This window comes from Caretta caretta, chromosome 9, assembly GCF_965140235.1.
Source record: "Caretta caretta isolate rCarCar2 chromosome 9, rCarCar1.hap1, whole genome shotgun sequence".
Classification (NCBI taxonomy): Eukaryota; Metazoa; Chordata; order Testudines; family Cheloniidae; genus Caretta; species Caretta caretta.
The window spans coordinates 23,283,069-23,301,601 of NC_134214.1; the positions used below are offsets into that span (position 1 = coordinate 23,283,069).

At 44.9% G+C, this 18,533-nt stretch overlaps 1 protein-coding gene across 1 annotated transcript; it reads left to right on the top strand.

Annotated features, from left to right (window-relative positions):
• Positions 1 to 413: 413 nt before the first annotated feature.
• RARRES1 (retinoic acid receptor responder 1) lies at positions 414 to 17,030 on the top strand. Its single transcript, XM_048864319.2, has 6 exons — positions 414 to 819; positions 11,144 to 11,206; positions 12,064 to 12,238; positions 12,975 to 13,111; positions 16,270 to 16,332; positions 16,418 to 17,030. The coding sequence occupies exons 1-6, from the start codon at positions 595 to 597 to the stop codon at positions 16,580 to 16,582; spliced, it is 828 nt and encodes a 275-aa protein (XP_048720276.1). The 5' UTR covers positions 414 to 594; the 3' UTR covers positions 16,583 to 17,030.
• Positions 17,031 to 18,533: the final 1,503 nt, after the last annotated feature.

Sequence of the window (18,533 nt, forward strand, 5' to 3'; positions counted from 1 at the left end):
GAGAGTGAGAATAGAAGAGGAAAGGCTGTGGGAACTCTACAGAGCACCAGGGCTGGCTTCCATGAGCTGCTCTCTTACCTCCCAGCACCCGAAAGCCTTTGGGAGTGCAAACTGGGCGAGTTGAGATCTGCCTCCCTCCCAAGCAGGCTGGGCGCTCTGGGGGTGAAGGCTGAGCAGAGGAAGGAAAGGGGGAAGAATGAGAGGCAGAAGGCAGGGAGGAGAGAAAAGGAGGGAGGGTTGGAGGAGAGACAGAGAAGAGGCAAGAAACAGGGGAAGGGGTTAAGGTGAAGGGGGGAAGGAGAAAGGTTCTGGGGGCAAGGAGAGAGGGACAGGCGGGAGGACTCAAGGAAGGAGCTCGGGCAGGAGGGAAGGAAAGGGAGGGAGGCCGGGGGCGGGAAAAGGGGAAGGCAAGAAGTCGCCACCGGAGACTGGACGGAGCCTCCTTGGTGGTGCTCGAGCGCTTCCCGGCACTGACAGCCGGGGCAGGAGGGGCGGGGAGCCGGCCCTACCCTCACTATTTGTACTGGCGCTTGCGGGCTCAGTGCGGAGCAGCTTCTGGACGCGCAGCACCTCGAGCAGCCGGCATCGCTGAGCATGCAGCGGCGAAGCGCAGCCCGGCTCGGCCCCCTTCTGCTCCTGCTCCTGCTGCCTCTGGCGTGGGGTGAGGGCCCCTCGCCGCCCCGGGCAGACGGAGAGCTGCAAGTCTCCAACCGCCTGGCCGGGCAGGCGGCCCGGGTGGCGCTGCACTATCTCAACTACCGCCTGGGGTCGCCCAGCGCGCTGCGGGCGCTGGGACAGGTCCGGAAAGCCACGCTCAAGGTAAGGGACGGCCGGCAGCGCGGCGCGCCGAGCCGGGGAGCGTCGGGTACCGCACCGAGCAAAGCGCAGCGTTCGGGTACCGCACCGAGCACAGGGCAGAGCCCCGAGCTGGGGAGTGCCCGGGTACCGCACCGAGCACAGGGCAGAGCCCCGAGCCCTCTTGTTCCCTGGGTACCGCCCCGAGCAAAGGGCAATGCCCCGAGCCCTCTTGTTCCCTGGGTACCGCACCGAGCAAAGGGCAACTCCAGAGCCTGCTGGTGCCTGGGTACTGCACAGAACAAAGGACAGAGCCCCGAGCCGGGGAGTATCCAGGTACCGCCCGGAGCAAAGGGCAATGCCGGAGCCCGCTGGTGCCCGGGTGCCACACCGAGCAAAGGGCAATGCCCCGAGCCCGCTGGTGCCCGGGTGCCGCACCGAGCAAAGGGCAATGCCCCGAGCCCGCTGGTGCCCGGGTGCCGCACCGAGCAAAGGGCAATGCCCCGAGCCCGCTGGTGCCCGGGTGCCGCACCGAGCAAAGGGCAATGCCCCGAGCCCGCTGGTGCCCGGGTGCCGCACCGAGCAAAGGGCAATGCCCCGAGCCCGCTGGTGCCCGGGTGCCGCACCGAGCAAAGGGCAATGCCGGAGCCCGCTGGTGCCCGGGTGCCGCACCGAGCAAAGGGCAATGCCGGAGCCCGCTGGTGCCCGGGTGCCGCACCGAGCAAAGGGCAGTGCCCCCGAGCCCGCTGGTCCCGGGTGCCGCACCGAGCAAAGGGCAATGCCGGAGCCCGCTGGTGCCCGGGTGCCGCACCGAGCAAAGGGCAATGCCCCGAGCCCGCTGGTGCCCGGGTGCCGCACTGAGCAAAGGGCAATGCCCCAAGCCCGCTGGTGCCCGGGTGCCACACCGAGCAAAGGGCAATGCCCCGAGCCCGCTGGTGCCCGGGTACCGCACCGAGCAAAGGGCAGTGCCCCGAGCCCGCTGGTCCCGGGTGCCGCACCGAGCAAAGGGCAATGCCAGAGCCCGCTGGTGCCCGGGTGCTGCACCGAGCAAAGGGCAGTGCCCCCGAGCCCGCTGGTGCCCGGGTGCCGCACCGAGCAAAGGGCAATGCCCCGAGCCCGCTGGTGCCCGGGTGCCACACCGAGCAAAGGGCAATGCCCCGAGCCCGCTGGTGCCCGGGTGCCACACCGAGCAAAGGGCAATGCCCCGAGCCCGCTGGTGCCCGGGTGCCGCACCGAGCAAAGGGCAGTGCCCCGAGCCCGCTGGTCCCGGGTGCCGCACCGAGCAAAGGGCAATGCCGGAGCCCGGGTACTGCACTGAGCAAAAGGCAGAGCCCTGACCCAGGGAGTGCCTGGGTACTGCACCAAGCCCGCATACCACACCGAGCAAAGGGAGTGCCTGGAGCCTGCTGGTGCCTGGGCAACGCACAGAGCAAAGGGCAATGCCCAACTCTGGAGCCCAGTTGTTCCCTGGTAACACACCGAGCAAAGGGTATTACACAGAGTTTGCTGGTGCTCAGGGTAACACACAGAGCAAAAGGCCATGCCGCTAGCCCACTTGTTCCCTGGATAATGCACAGAGAAAAAGGCATTGCACTGAGTGTGTGGTACTGGGATAATGCACACAGCAAAGAGTAATACACTGAGCCCACTTGCAAATAGCACAATGCACACATTTCAGACCCTGACACCTCAGCGGTTTTCATAGGGAGACGATGGAGAAAGACTTGGATTTAGTATTCTTGTGTGTCAGGGGCTGGATGGTGTAAAGGAGACAAGCAAAGGGAGACAGGAGGGCTGGAGGAACCACTTCCAAAGGACAGGTGAAAGAAGGGTTGTGAGAGGGACCAATAAACCCCCCTCAAATGTGCCCACTGGTACTTCCAAGCAGCAAATTTTCTAATAAATTACGAATTACACTCCTGGCCACGGGCTCCTGAGCAAGCTGCTGGAATAGCAGCCATTTCCCAAATGGTCAGTGCTAGCCCCTGAATATGTCTAGAAGCACTTCAGCAGCCAGTGCATACAGAGTTAAACTATTCATCAACTCTCTGCGACCAAACCAGCCCATAAAAACAAAGGCAGGCAGTCTACTACACACTTCATTAACATTAAAACAGCTCTTGAAATGCCCTGGTCCCTAGTGAAATAGTCTATTTGTCACGGCAACTGTGAATTCTCTTCAGATTTAGCAAACCTCATGCTAATTTGTATGCTAACGCTTAATTTTTAACAAAAAAAAAAATACCTAAACTGCTTCCAAACTCCATGTTTCCAAAGAATTTTCTGCTGGAAAGTACAATGGCCTCTTGTGTTGCTTCAATCTTCATCTTGCAAACATAGAATACTAAGGCTGCTAAATGAGTAACTGCACTGGCAGAAAGGGTTTACAGTGTATATGTGATTATAGTATCTTTTGCTATGACTGCAAGAAAGAAATCATCTACTTCCTTAAACTTGTAGAGTTTAGATTACATTTTGGATTAAATGAACAATTTCAGTGTCCTGTAAGAGAATAAAAGGTGCAACAAAGGAGAACACCTATTGCCCTATGGCCATTAATCGTACTGAAATCAATGGTGTCTGATAGAAATGGGCATAGCCCCTGGGCGTGCTTTTACATTCTAGCGTGTTATGGGCTAACCAAGAAATCTAGGTCAGTGCTTCCAGCCTTAGCTCTTATTTCTTCATTTATGTTAAATAGATATTACCTTGGTGTCAGCCTCTTCTGGAACATACATAAAATGACATTTTGCACACAACGAAAGTCCTATGCTTAAAGCTAGTGGAAGGCGAGCAGAGTGACTCTTCAGTGTAACACGTTTGTGCCTTGAAAGAAATCTAAAGTCAAGGGGTGGGTATGTGGTAGGATTTTAGATCATCTGAAATTAAATTGGTGCTGGTTCTTGGCAGCTTTCAAGACTTTGTAAATAGGCTGGGACAATCCTCAAGCTACCATATAGCTCAAAACACTAACCGTCCTATGTGCCTTACATTTTTACCTCTTGATGCTGTTTCTTAGTTGCCAATCATAAAACAGACAGGCCTAAGAGAGCATGCAGACAGGTTAAAGGTTCCAGCTCTGGGACTCTGTCAAAAGCAAGGTTTTGAAATTGACAAAGTTTGGTCTGAGGCCACTATGTTGAGAGAAACCAGTGCTTTGCAAACACAGGTATGTTTCATTCCCCTCGGTGGGTCATCTTTTCCTTCCTAGAGGCTGGCCACAGCCTGACTCACTTCAGGTTTAAAATTCTGCCCTCACAATCCACCATATCACGTACAACACTGAAGCAATACCCAAAAACACTGACACGCAGGAGCAGCTTTGAGTGGATTTTACAGAGAATCTCTCTAGCCCACCTGTCCAGAGAAAAGCAAATTAATAAGGAGACATGTAAACAGGGCTAATACATTCTAATACACTTAGTTAAATGACCTCCCTGCTTCTTTTGATAGCAATATTTGTAACAGAATTTGATATGGATACACTAAGTGTATGTTATGAATTAATTGATTTCCTACTTAAAAACCTTGAAATCTTATCTCTATTTCATTTTGTGCTCCTGGCTTAAACAAACACTTAAGTAGTTTATGTCCAAAATATAGTAGAAAAAAGTTTTATAAAACCTATGATTAGATTCCAGCCCCGCCCCATAATTTTAGAAAGTTGTATTTGAATGGGAAAAGAGAAACTGACAACAAAGGTAAAACTTCCTAATCTTTTGACCAAGCTGTAGCACTTGCTCAGATTCCAGTGTCATGCATTATTAGAGCGTTCTAAGGGTTGAGCTGTCTCTCCAGAAATGTATCAGGATGCTGAACTGTATAATTGCCTATGTTAGAAATCTTTACTCTGAATGAAAGACAACGGAAGAAAAGTTAACTCTTTAGGGGCTACAAAGAAACATACATTTCCTGGCCCGAGAAGAACAAGTATTTTTTAATTTTCTTACAATTATAAGAATGATGATCATTGTGTATGACTGATACTTTGTTTTAATTAAGTCTGGGCCTGATCCAGAACCCACTGAAGTCAGTGCAAAGATTGGGGGAAACCTGGGGCCAGTATTATGCCCCTTTCACCTTCTGTTCCCATAGTTGCTGCTGCCATTATTGCTGGCTGCTCCTTCCCAGCTGGGAGTCAGCCGTGGGAGCAGCGTGACAGAGCCAGGAGTAACAGTTGCTGGCTATCCCCACACAGCCCAGCAGGACACTTGACATCTCAGTTAGTTTGCAGGGATAATGACAGGGCTGGTAGGTGTATGTCTGTCACATAAGGTGCATGATACTTGGCAATCCTGTCTAGAACCTTTCTAAAGCAGCTATTCTAGTATACTGAGAACTGAAAATCTATCATGGAAGTTGGATGAAGTTTATCCCAACAATAAGCTAGGTATCCGTCAGCCCAGACATTCAGCAGAGAAATGTCAACTTAAACCGTTAAATTATTTTCTTTCCTCTTCTGAAATCCTCCAGAGACTTCCTGGTTGGCTGACAATAACCCAGCATACATTGTTTGATGTCCTATATCCTGGAGGTCTCATTTAGACCCATGGACTTGGGGTCATGTAATAATGCATTCTGGGATATCATCAGCTAACCTTGAAGTGAGAGTGAAAGTGAAGACAGTGAAAATCTTTTCATAGAAGGCAGGAAAGGAAGAATTTTAAAAAGGCTACTTAAATAAAAACTTATTTCTGTGCCAGATGCTGCCCCCATTGTGTTGATAGGGAAATCTTTCAACACATCTTTCTTTACTTAAGTCAATTTGTACTTTAGCTTTGCAGCTCACCCTTGAAAATTTTCTAAAAACCCATGTACCAGATGGCATAGTTACAAATAAAGAGATTACATCCATTTCAAAGAAGCAGATAATTCTATATTTACATGATAACAGATATATACAAAATTATGATAGATTTTATTTCTTTCATTAATATTTATTTTAAACAAATAAAATGAAACTACTGCAGTTTTTGTCATGAAATTTGTTTTTCATACTTAAAGTTATCTCAGTAATAATAATACAATGAAAATGTTTCTCAAGAGACAGAAAGGGATAAGGCCACCATTAAGGATAAGCATTGTGGAAGGAAAAACACAGCATTTATTATATGACTTAGGACATTTCTGATAGGGAAGTTTTGGATTAGCTACATAGTGGCTACTGCAAGTATTTTAAGCCTCAAAGCATGCAGGCAGACTGCTGCATCTCTGCAAGGCTGCAGTGACTTTAACGAGGCTCCCCGAGGGTTCAGAAGTCCCCCCCACTCACTGTCAATGGCAGTCTCAAACCCCCATTTCTTCTATTTTAAAAGTATTATAATCCCCTTGGTGGTAATTATTTCATGTTAACTGTGTTAACACAGGACCCTAAAATTTTTTTCTGCTATGGCAATATATGGAAATAATTCCCTGTGTCCCTTTAAGGCTAAATTGCAAGCTGACATAGGGCCCATCTCTCCTTAGTGCTGAGTGCCTCCCACAGGGTGCTCAATCCCTCCCAATACTGGGTCTTGGTTTCTATGCCACAAACACTTATAACACCTTCGTAAGTCGCTCATAAAACTCCAGGCAGCTACTTTGTTACTATACTAAGAATGCCTGTTCATTTAATAGCCTTTGTCATTTTGACTTGATGGTTGAGTAGATCAAAAGGACAACACGTTGTTAGCTAGGGCTCAAAGTGGAAGGGAAAAAGAAAAGAAAAGCAGATTATGAGGGTCAACATTCAGTCTCCCTGCCCTCTGAGGCCAAACAAGCTATTTTAAAGTTGTGTAAGTGGCTAATCCACTGTCGCCTCTTATCTGAAATATATAACCACATGTATATACATAGGGCAGATGCCAGACCCACAGCTTTGCTCTCCTAGTAAACTTTTACAAACATTTGATAGTAATAGCTGCCTGGAGAAAAAAAAGTGTGTGTGTGTGTGTGTAAGGAGAGCCAAGTTTGGATAAGTAAAATATGTGCACACCTGCTCAAGGTTCTAACCTCTAACACTGTACAAACAGCCAGAATTCTTTTCACTGTTCACTTGGGGAGGATCACATGCAAAACAAATATAAGATTAACAAATTGTAGTAATTTTTGCTATCATACAGTAATTTACCTTTACATTTAAACACACACATTTGGTAAACAACTAGCACTCTCAAATAAAATAATTAGGCACTGCAATATAGACAACCCCTTAAGGGAAAATCTGTATGACAACATCCAAATAGATTCATTTGGTTTGATTTTCTTATAATTGATTTTATCAAAGAAAAATGTGCAAACATGCCAGCCATTTAACTGATGCAAAATATTAATTTACAAGCAAGATTTCAACAGATAACTAATTTGTAAACACCCTTTACCTGTATATGTTCACTAGCTCCCAAACCATTCAAACTCCCTGCTTGCAAAAAATGAAAAAGACAAAAGTTGGTGGGAGGATAAGTGATTAACTAGCAAAGGAAGGAGCAGATCCTGCAAATACTTATTACCAGGCTTAGTACTTACTACTTTGAGTGGTACAATGGGACTATTCATGATAGCGTTTTTCAGAATCTGACCCTAAAATATTTGTTTCTGTGCAACTTGAGTGCACTTTGTCCCAGGATATTCTGTGGTTAAGCAGACCACATCAGAATTAGAGCTTGTTAGTTGAAGTGTTTCTGTAAAGATCCACTGAGGAATCTTACTGAACCATTTCAGTCAGCAATCATCATCATGAAGGACTGCAATGTTAAACCACGGTGACAAGATTTGCAGATCTGAAAATGCCACAATTTCAAATGTGTACGCTCAGACATAGGTGATGGAAATAGGGGTGCTGCAGCGCCCCCTGGCTTGAAGTGATTTCCATCATATACAGGGTTCACAGTTTGGTTCATTGGCTTTCAGCACCCCCACTTTACAAATTATTCCAGCTCCTCTGTGCTCAAATTTTCCAGTTTTCAAAAGTCTCCTGAACCTGTGTGGTAACTGTGGTACCGTCGGTTATTTCCACTGAGCAAGAATTGAATCTTTTTTGTTTCAGTCATAGCTTTTAGGAACTGAAACTTCTGATGAGATGTGAGAGTCTCTTACCTGCTAGCATCTTCAGGGATGACAGCTTCAGTCTTCACGTGTAAATCAGTGTGCAACATGACAGACATCTAAACTGTATGTCATTAAGGGAACCCCTGTAGCCTATGTTTAAAAACTCCACCTAGTCTTTCCAGCACTGATCTGAAGATGTGAGTTTCATTCTTTTGAATCTAGACTGTCAGCCTCTTCAGAACAGAATCTTAATCTGTACTACCCTGGCTTTAGAACATTCCTTAATCTAAGCTCCAAATTTTGGGATGGAATGCTGTGCCCAGTATTGTACTCCCATACCATCTTCAGACCAATGTTTTGTTTTTTCTAACTTTTCAGTAAAATATATAAGCTACATGATACACACTCTGAATTAATTTTGGAGACTACACACAGCCAGGCAGAATGATTCATGGACATACTTGCATCTTTCTTCATCACCTTTCTAAGGCCCAGATCCTGCAAAGACTTATACATGTGCTTAATCTTATGCATCATGAGCAGAACCCGATTGATGTCAATGAGACTACTGGTGGGTGCATAAAGTTAAGTACATACACAGTCTTCGCAGGACTGCTGCAAAGACAGCTCTTAGGCTGTATGCACTTTCAATGTGAATCAGCCTGATGTCCATATCTAACAGTTGTTTTGGAAGGTTTCTGCTTTTCTCTTTGTCAAACATGTCCTTTTTACTTATCTATCACATGAAAAACCATAATCAAATGGAAGTCTGGGTTACATTTTTAGAGAACATTATTTCTGATAAAGTGACGGAAGTAGTCTTTGCACACTCTACTTTGCTACTCTGTGATCACAGCATCCTCAGTAATAATTGATTATAATTCAGAGTGGACTCACACTAATTTGGCATTCAGTATAATGAGAAGGGAAGAATCTTCTGTCCAGTGGGCCCTAATCATCACTTCTTCCTGACAGAGATCCATCTGAAAGTCAGCCGAGGAAGAACTCACCTGGTTTCTAGGTCATTGGGAATGCAGCGACCATGTATGACTGTGGCCTGGGAATAGAACAGACAAAGGCAGACACAAAGTTGAAATTGGTTTCCATGGCCCTTCAGAATAAGCAGCAGAGTCAATGACTGTAGGTGAGCAGAAACATTTGCAGACTGCCAGGGCCTTTGTAGACTTGAAGCTGCATAGATGTCTTTGGGCCGGATAGGATCCTTAGTAGCAATTTGTATTGTTCTGTAACAAATGCATATACATATTTGTGCTCCCCTGACTGCATCTGGTTTCCATTGCTCATAGCTGGGACTAAAATAGAACCTATTTTCATAGTAGAAGTGGTGCTACTATTAAGTTTTGGTTTTGATAGGTTGAACAAATTGAATGGAGAAAGAACAGCAGAATTTAGTTTCACACTATGCTGATTTTTAAAGCTGGCTCAGTTGGCACAGTTTTGCTTCAAGTAGAAATGGGGCATAACTGAATTTCTGAAGCACGGAGGGAGAATCAAACATCTTTCTAAAAATATATGCACCAAATTACACCCTTTTCAACTGGTGGTAAAGCCAAGCTAGTTCAAGCTCCATGTTTAAATAAAAATGGGTCTTATGCAGTGATGAGCTGCCAAAATCTTAACAACGGGTTCCCACCTCACCCCACAAGGGGGTCGTTGCCCACCTCCGCCCCCCGGGACTCCTGCCCCATCCAACCCCCCCTGTTCCTTGACCCCCCCCCACAACCCCTGCCCCATCCACCCCCCTCCCCGTCTGCCCCCAGAACCAGGCAGGAGGGTCTCGTGGGCCACCGTAGTGGGTGCCCACCCCACCCCTAAGAGCCAGAGGCACATGCCAGGGGGAGTCCCAGCGGTGCTTACCTGGGGCAGCTCCCAGGAAGCATCCAGCAGGTCCCTCTAGCTCCTAGGGGTGGGGGAGTATAACTTGGGGGGGAGCAGAGGGAACGGCTGCTCCCCCCACTGATCACATCAAAAGTGGCGCCTTAGGCGCTGACTCCACGGGGAAAATTTGGTGGGTGCAGAGCACCCACCGGCAGCCCCAGCCCCGCACTCGGCCCCAGCTCACCTCCGTCTCCTCCCCTGAACCCACCACCCCACTCTGCTTCTCCGCCCCCTCCCCTGGCTTCCCGCGAATCAGCTGTTCGGCGGGAAGCCGGGGCGGACTGAGAAGCAAGCTGCGGCTTCCTGCTCAGGCTGAGGGTGGCGGAGGTGAGCTGGGGCGGGGAGCGGTTCCCCTGCTCCGCCCCCCTCCCCCACTCCCCCCGGTTACCTGCTGCGGCGCGGGCGGCCCTCCTCGTGTCCCCCCTTCCCAGCTCACCTCTGCCTCCCTGGGCCTGAGTGGGAAGCCACGGCTTGCTTCTCAGCCCGCCCTGGCTGCCCGCGCGAACAGCTGATTCGCGGTAAGCCTGGTGGGGGGCAGAGAAGCAGAGCGGGGCAGCGCGTTCAGGAGAGGAGGCGGAGTGGAGGTGAGGTGAGCTGGGGCCGGGCGGGGAGCTGCCAGTGGTGCTCTGCACCCACTAAATTTTCCCCTTGGGTGCTCCAGGGCTGGAGCACCCGTGGAGTTGGTGCCTAAGGCGCCACTTTTGGCTGGTTAAATTTAGAAGCCCTTTTAGAACCGGTTGACCCTTGCGGAACAACCGGTTCTAAAAGGCCTTCTAAATTTAACAACCGGTTCTAGCAAACTGGTGCGAACCGGGTCCAGCTCACCTCTGGTCTTATGAGCAGTGTCTGGGCATTGGTGTTAGTAATGTAGACGGTGCCTTTCTCTGTAATGCTTTATATCTAAATCTCTCAAGGAGTTTAGCATAGTAGTTATTGTGTAAGCAAATAAAACAGCCATTTATGGATCAGCTGCTGCTGCTATTGAAGTCAATGTGAATCTTTCTATTTCCATTACTGGGAGCTGGATCAGGTCCTGTGTGCTTATTCGTAGCATGGACATTATAAAACTGGTTTTAATAAGAGCAGAAATAGTCATTAGGGCACTCAGGTTATCCCCTCATCATTTCAAGTAGTACCATGCAATCTTTAATTTCAGATTGGACAGCCAAAGCAAGGCAAAAGTGACCCCAGACACCGCCTCTAATAATGCATCGCTGTCTTGTCCATAATAACGTATTGTAGTGCCCACACGGGATACAAGGGTAAGCCACAGCATGGGTTTCCGTGCTATCACCTGAATACAGTATTTAGCAATAACCAGTAAATATTTTAATGATGACCTACCTACGCAACCAGAACAATCTGTGCTAAAATACAATCTGAACTTCCCCTTTTATAAAGATCTTGTTTCTCTCACCTCTAGACTATCCCAGGAATTGGACATAAGTACTACCTGCAGTTCACTACAGAAGACTACAAAAGCAGCGTAAGTTTGTAATGTAAGATGGTCCTTCCTACACAAAGTACAATACTTACCCCTAAAAATACAGCTCATTTCAATGCTTTTGTGAGTGGACCCTTCATAGGGTTTATTTGGCTCAATGCCTGAGGAGGATAATCCTGACCTGGAGCTATATTGTCCCATCAAACTTTTAAGTCAAACTTCCTATTGATGTCAAAATCAATGGCACAGTATGGCCCTCATTATCCAAATGTATCTCCTGTGGTGTCCACGCTCCAAAATCTGAATACGTACTTGATGAATTTGTTGAAATTATAACCCTCACTGCACTTGCACTCCACTGGGGACTTCTCATTACTGATTTCACCATATGCATCTGGGATTCCATTACAGGCAGATCTACACCATACAGAATGATTTTTAAAATGAATCCCTGGCTCTTCTCTGAATAAAGGCCATGTTTATGATACAGGGAAAACCTGTCCAAAAGACCTCTCTTATCAGTTAATCTCCTGTTCTGAGAGAGACGATCCCGAAGTATCCCCAAGGGTACCGTGGACAGCTCTGCTCCCCTGTACTAGAAGACCAGCTCTATTAAGCAACTAATTTCTGTCTGTTGCTCAGGACAGGTCTGATTGTATTTTTTCTGAACACTGTTTACTTCAAGAGATGCAAAAGCAATAACTGATAAATCATAGGTGTTTTGCCCCAATCCTCCTAACCCTATACAAATCCTATATAGTTTCACATAACATGCCGACCGTATATGCTTTGCCTCAGAGATTAACACAATGGAGTTTTTTTGTTTTGTTTTGAAAACATGATGCATGCACATAAAGACATGGAGTGAAAGATAATAGCTTTGATATTTATGTTTTTAGCAAAACGTTGGGACTTGCCTTGCTACAGTGTTCTACCTGAAGAGGAAACCTCGACCTGCCGTTAATATAAACTGCACATATACCAAAGATCAGAAGCAAACCCGAGAAGATGACTACAGCTTTTACAAAAAAATGAGGCAACAAACCAAACCACTCATTGGAAATGATATTCCCGGTACATTCCCTTTCAGTCATTATTTTAAATTTTTGTGCTAAACAGTTTTTGTAACCACTACAAAAATCAAGCAAATATGCACAAACTTCTTTTAAAGATATTTATTTTGACAATAGCAGCTTTAAAACAAAGAGATTTTAAAAAGGGGCCAACATTCCAGAAGATTTCTGAAAAAATTTGCTGGGGCTTTGCAGGATGAAGACAACATGATGGACTAGAGATATCTGTACGATTCGACGACATAATTCTGTGCAAAATTCTGCAATGAAAGACCCACTCTTTCGCTGCTTTTAGGGAAGTCATAGAGTATTAACAAGTGTCTCTGAGGCCACTGGTGTTCCCTCAACTGAGAGGAGGCACATAGGGGACTGACTAGTAGAATATTTGTATACTGGAAATAGAGTGATAATGTGCCTCAGTTATTTACCCACTCTGGATAGGCTCATCCTAACTCTGTCATCATGGAGACTGGGTTTCCCATTTCACTCTACACTGTGGGGACCCAGTGGATAATGTTGCTTGCTAAACTCAACTCCACCAGGGTCAGCACATGCTTTTGTATTTCTATAATTAGAAGAAGCTTATTATCAGTTCATTACCCTCTCCATTCAATATTGCAAAACAGACTTCGAGGAAACAGTTACTTCCTGGGAATAATCCAATGTCAGTGCAAAAGTGGTTTCTGATGTAAAAGCAGAATTATTTTTACATCACTGTCTTTTACTTCCCCTCTCAGACAGCTATGGAAATATTGAACCAGCCTTGGAGCCAGCGTGGGCTTTGGCAGTTGCTGGCAGCAGCTACCTAATGTGGGAAAAGTCAACAGAGAACTTAGGCTATTTCATGGCACAAGTCAAGAATGTGAAGCAATGGGTAAGTGAAGCTGAAATTAAATCTGCATTACAAAGTTAACACATCATCTCACAATAAGCAATACATAATAAACCAACAATCAGCAGCTCCTAAACACTATCAAATATCAGATTCATACAAGTTCTCAGTATCCGAAGTGAAAGTATTTCAATCAAAAATGACTTATTTTGTCCAAGAATTTATGCAAAAAATGTTAGTACAAAGTGTGAGCCAAATCCTGCTTGCCTTACTTATGCAAATACCTCCATTGATTTCCGTAAGACTAAACATGAGAGTGAGGATTTGACCCTGTGTTACTGTAATATGCTGACTTTATACTAACTCATTCCTGTTGTCTTTTGGCCTTTTAGCTAAGCTTAAGTATAATGCCAGTTGAATATTTGACCTGCCCTCTCTCAGGGGACTATATCTTATATCTGGAGGGTATGGAATCTGTGATCTAATAGGTTTTTTCCATCTCTAATTTCTATGATCAATATGCACAATGTGTTTAGTTTTTGGTCCTGGGTGTTTAGGGTCAGATTTTCAGAAGAAAAGGCTATGGGAAGGCTTCCCTAACTATGGGAAGATGAAAGATCCCTTTTTCAGTGGCACCCTCCAGTGGTTGATGAGGTAGAATTCTTGAACCTGGAGTAAGTCTTTATTGCCAAGTTAATTCAGATGAGCAGCATCCAGCTCTGAGCATCTTGGGTTCACCTAGCCCAGGTGTGATCAGCCAAACTGCAAAGCCATATCCAAGTTACTGTGTCCTCACTGGTGCTGCACTCCGCCATGTATATCACTAGGAGTTCTTGGGGGACATGCCATGGTTCTTTGTGCTGAAGTAAGATGAGCTGCCGTGGTTCTTTCCCAGTGAATTGTGGGAGAAACTGTCATTCCTTCTGGTTACATGGGAGAAATTGTGGGAGCGCACTGGAGGACCATCAGCATTGGAGTGATTTAGCTGATGTCATCATTTCAAAGTGAGGTTACCAGCTCAAGTGAAAGCAGCATCTGAGCTTTAACCGACAGCCCCAGCAGGGACAGCTAGCTCAGGCTGAAAACACACCACCACACTTGGGTGAGAGGGTTTTGTGTGTGGATGGAGGGGAGTTAGCAGCAAACCCCAAGTTAACTCTCCAGTGGAGACATACCCTTCAGCATCTAGGGCCATAGTTAGCCATTTCAACAGGTGGTACTTGGTGCCTGCAGCTCCAGAGGCAATCCTGGCAATTACAGAACAGCAAGCCTAACTCCAGTACCAGGCAAATTGGTTGATACTACAGTAAAGAACAGAATTATCAGACACATTTATTGGGGAGAAGTCAACACAGCTTTTGTAAAGGGAAATCATGCCTCACCAATCTATTTGGAGTCTTTGAGAGGGTCAATAAACATGTGGACAAGAGTGACCCAGTGAATACAGTGTACTTGGACTTTCACAAAGCCTTTGACAAGGTCCCTCACTAAAGGCTCTTAAGCAAGGTAAGCAGTCATGGGATAAGAGGAAAGGTCCTCTCATGGACTGTTAACTGATTAAAAGACAGGAAACAAAGGGCAGGAATAAATGTTCAGTTTTCAGAATGGGGAGAGGTAAATAGTACTGTCCCCCAGGGATCTGTACTGGGCCAGTGCTGTTCAATATATTCATAACTGATGTGGAAAAAGGGGTAAACAGTGAGCTGGCAAAATTTGCAGAACATACAAAATTACTCATGATAGTTAAGTCCAGAGCAGACTGTGAAGAGTTACAAGAGGATCTCACAAGATGGGATCTAAATTAGCTTTTGCCACTCAAGAAATAGATCTTGGAGTTGTGGATAGTCCTCTGAAAACATCAGCTGAACGAGCAGCAGCAGTCAAAAAAGCTAACAGAATGTTTGGAACCATTAGGAAAAGGATAGATAATGAAACAGAAAATATCATAATTCCATTATATAAATCCATGGTATGCCTTGAATACTGCATACAATTATGGTTGCCCCATCTTAAAAGAGATATATTAGAATTGGAAAAGATACAGAGAAGGGCAACAAAAATTATTAAGTGTATGGAACAGCTTCCGTATGACAAGAGATTAAAAATACTGGATCTAGTCAACTTGGAAAAGAGACAATTAAGGGGGATATGACAGGTCTATAAAATCATGATTGGCTTAGCTAAAGTGAATAAGGAAGTGTTATTTACTCCTTCACATAAACACACGAACCAGGGGTCACCCAATGAAATTAATAGGCAGCAGGTTTAAAACAAACCAAAGGAAGTATTTATTTACACAACACAGTCAACTAGTGGAACTCATTGCCAGTGGATGTAGTGAAGGCCAAAACTATAATGGTGTTCAAAAGAGAAGTAAATAAGTTCATGGATGATAGGTCCATCAACAACTATTAGCCAAGATGGTCAGGGATGCAACCCCTCACTCTGGGTGTCCCAAGCCTCTGACTGCCAGAAGCTGCGAGTGGGTAACGGGATGGATCACTCGATGTTTGCCTGTTCTGTTCATTCCCTCTGAAGCACCAGGCATTGGCCACTGTCAGAAGACAGGATTCTGGGCTAGATGGACTATTGCTCTGACCTAGTATGGCCATTATGTTCTTATGACAAGTCATGTTTAGCATCATGTCAACTATTCATGGGTAAACAAAGAGCTACGTTTTACATCATGTTTTTACCACAACTCTCAATGTCATATTTCATCATGACCTAATTTGCTAGTAAAGAAAAACCTTCCTAGAGATAACTCAAGAACAATGGATCTTTGAGCTGGATAGATCTCAGGGATGGTGCAGCCCCACTGCTTTGGGAAGGTGACGAGTCTGGGGCTCAAGGGAGAGGACAGTAGGATATCCCCTACTATATGAGAGGAAGAAAGGGCAAGGCTGAAAATCTCAAGGAGGGTTATGCTTTTGCTTAGGTGTGTGTTATATGCTGGTCTAGGAGGGGGCACAGGAAGTGATGGGAAAACACACAGATCCTGTTGGGTGTGTTCCTTAGTTCAGAGCTTGAGATGAAGGAGAGTCCATCCATAGCTGTGTGAAAAGCCCACACAATGAATCAGAAAGCTACAGCATGTATTAAATATCTAACTGGCCGTACTAATGGAACCAGGAAGAATCGCTTCTGAACATTAGTCTCATTTTGGTTGACCCTCTTCGTTGTCTTTTGTGTGCATCCAGATAACTAAAGATGATTCGATTGACTTTGACTACTCGGTTGTACTACATGAAATTCCAACACAGGTACAAAAACACATATTGTCTGAAATCTCTTTTCATCAACAAAAAAGACAATGTAGAGATAACCTTGGTTTTGTCTGCTCTCCAGGAAATGATTTCATGCCACCTCCGTGTCATTTGGACTCCTGGTCATCCCCTGAAAGTGAAGTACTTCTGCTCGTCAGAGAATCAATGGTCAGAATCTGGAGAAGGGTCTGGAACAGAATCTGGGTCTACTAATGGAATTTTCAATGAGAAAGCAGCAAATATTTAAAAAGATTAATGTTGGCTTTTATATAAAGATTTGAAATGGAAAAAAATATTGCATTAAATAGTTCCAATCAGTATTGTGATAACTCTTCTACACAAACTGTATTGCAATGAATTCGAAGCCTTTTAACTAGTCAACCTTCACCAAAAATAAATCTCTGTAGAATTTTTTAAATGAAAGAAATCACACATTATATCTATCTACCTAAAAATGTTCTTATAAAATAAATATATATACACACACACCCCTGATTTTATTTCACTAAGTTAGTTGTAACTCAGAATGTGAACAAAGTTAATATATTTGGATGAAAGTCTTGAGAAAAGTGTTAATTTTCCATCTCCATAAGAAAAATATTTGTCTACTAATTTTTTAAATTTTTGAACAGAAATATGATGTTAGCTTTTAACTTATATCTACAGTAAAATAAATACCATTACATTTGGAGGAAGTTGTGTTTTATTTTTGCATGACACTGCTGATTCATTCCTTATCCTCAGCAACTCCAAGCAATCTCCATTGTGGGCATTGGTTCCAAATCCATGGCCATTACAGGCTGCAGACCAGCCTAGGCAGCACTTCTGGAAAGAGCAACAGGCAAGGCAGAGAAAAACATTCTCTATCACAAACTAAAATAAACATAAGCCAAGAAGAAGAACCTGGTGTATTCCACTGTTCTGTGACCACAACATTTTTAGTGCACAAGCTACTCCTTGACACAAAATTGTGCTCCATTATCTAAGCTTTCATTTTAAAAAAAAAAAGTTTCTCGCCCTCATGGTTAGGAAGGCAACTGTAAAAATATGGACAGAGCAAAAACTGATGTAGTGTCATCTTCCTCAGCGTGCAGACAGCCTGGAACAATTTGCTTGGAGAAGTACAAATTTTTCAGAAGAAAAATGAGGCCAAAGACCCAGGATGGTCATTCCTAGTCTATTTTTGTTTACAATATGCACAGAGTTCCTGTTATTACCTTGAATAAAGATGGACAGAACAGAAAAAGCTTTGCACAGATGTATCCCCACAGCAGGTCTCCAGCAAACAGCTGTTTTCAAGTTACCCAGCTAGTACTCTCAGACTGTCTTTTCTACTGCTGCCTTTTTGCCCCATCCCAAACATATTAAAGTCCTTTTGTAAGAACATTCATAGTTTTTCACTCAAAATTCCTTGCCCTAAGCCACATGTTCTAGGTTTAGGGCAATTGGGGTGTCCCCTCACCTCCCACTCTTAAATCTATGCCAATCTATCTGGGATTGTCTTAATACCAAGGAAAACAGCATTTTTACTTATAATAAGTTAAAGGAATTCCTTGCAATAGGTGAACTACAATGGTCTAAATTCTCGGCTAAATTCTCCCAGTCAAATGTTTTAATCAGAGTCATCAAGCTCAGTCTGTATGGAGGGGGGGCAACTTAAATAACAGTATTTCAACCAGTAAGCCCAGATTCAACAAAGTATTTATTTTCAAAGCTTTGCCACTTTGTTAGAATGTTTTGGTCCTTTCTGTTCTTGCTCCCTGAGAGGACAGCTGCCTCACAAACCCATGAACAGCTGAAATTCACCCACCTGATGCAATGGACTATTCATTTACTGAAAGTAGGAGCACTGCCTCTTTTTCCATGAAAATTGAGATTGGTGACAGATACAAAGATAGAAGTGACCCCTCAAAATTCTTGAACAAACTAATGGTTACTACCCAAAGAGAAGACAATGGAGCGGTCTGGACTGTTACTGAAACTCCTTATACAGGATGTGTTACCATGTTACAGATCCAACAAAACCTGTGCAAGACACCATCCTTCCCCCACCAAACCACCAAGAAATCTATAGGGTCTGAGTCTTATTCACTCACGTAGGTTTATATTGGTGTAATTCCACTGACAAACATGGAGTTTCTCCAATTAACACTAGTGCAAGATCAGAATTAGGGCCTAAATTCTATCTGAGCGTTATT

Coding starts and splice junctions, on each gene's coding strand:
- RARRES1 (XM_048864319.2), top strand. CDS start 595: ATGCAGCGGCGAAGCGCAGCCCGGCTCGGCCCCCTTCTGCTCCTGCTC. Junction 12,239..12,974: donor CATTGGAAATGATATTCCCG/GTACATTCCCTT, acceptor TTCCCCTCTCAG/ACAGCTATGGAAATATTGAA. Junction 13,112..16,269: donor TCAAGAATGTGAAGCAATGG/GTAAGTGAAGCT, acceptor GTGTGCATCCAG/ATAACTAAAGATGATTCGAT.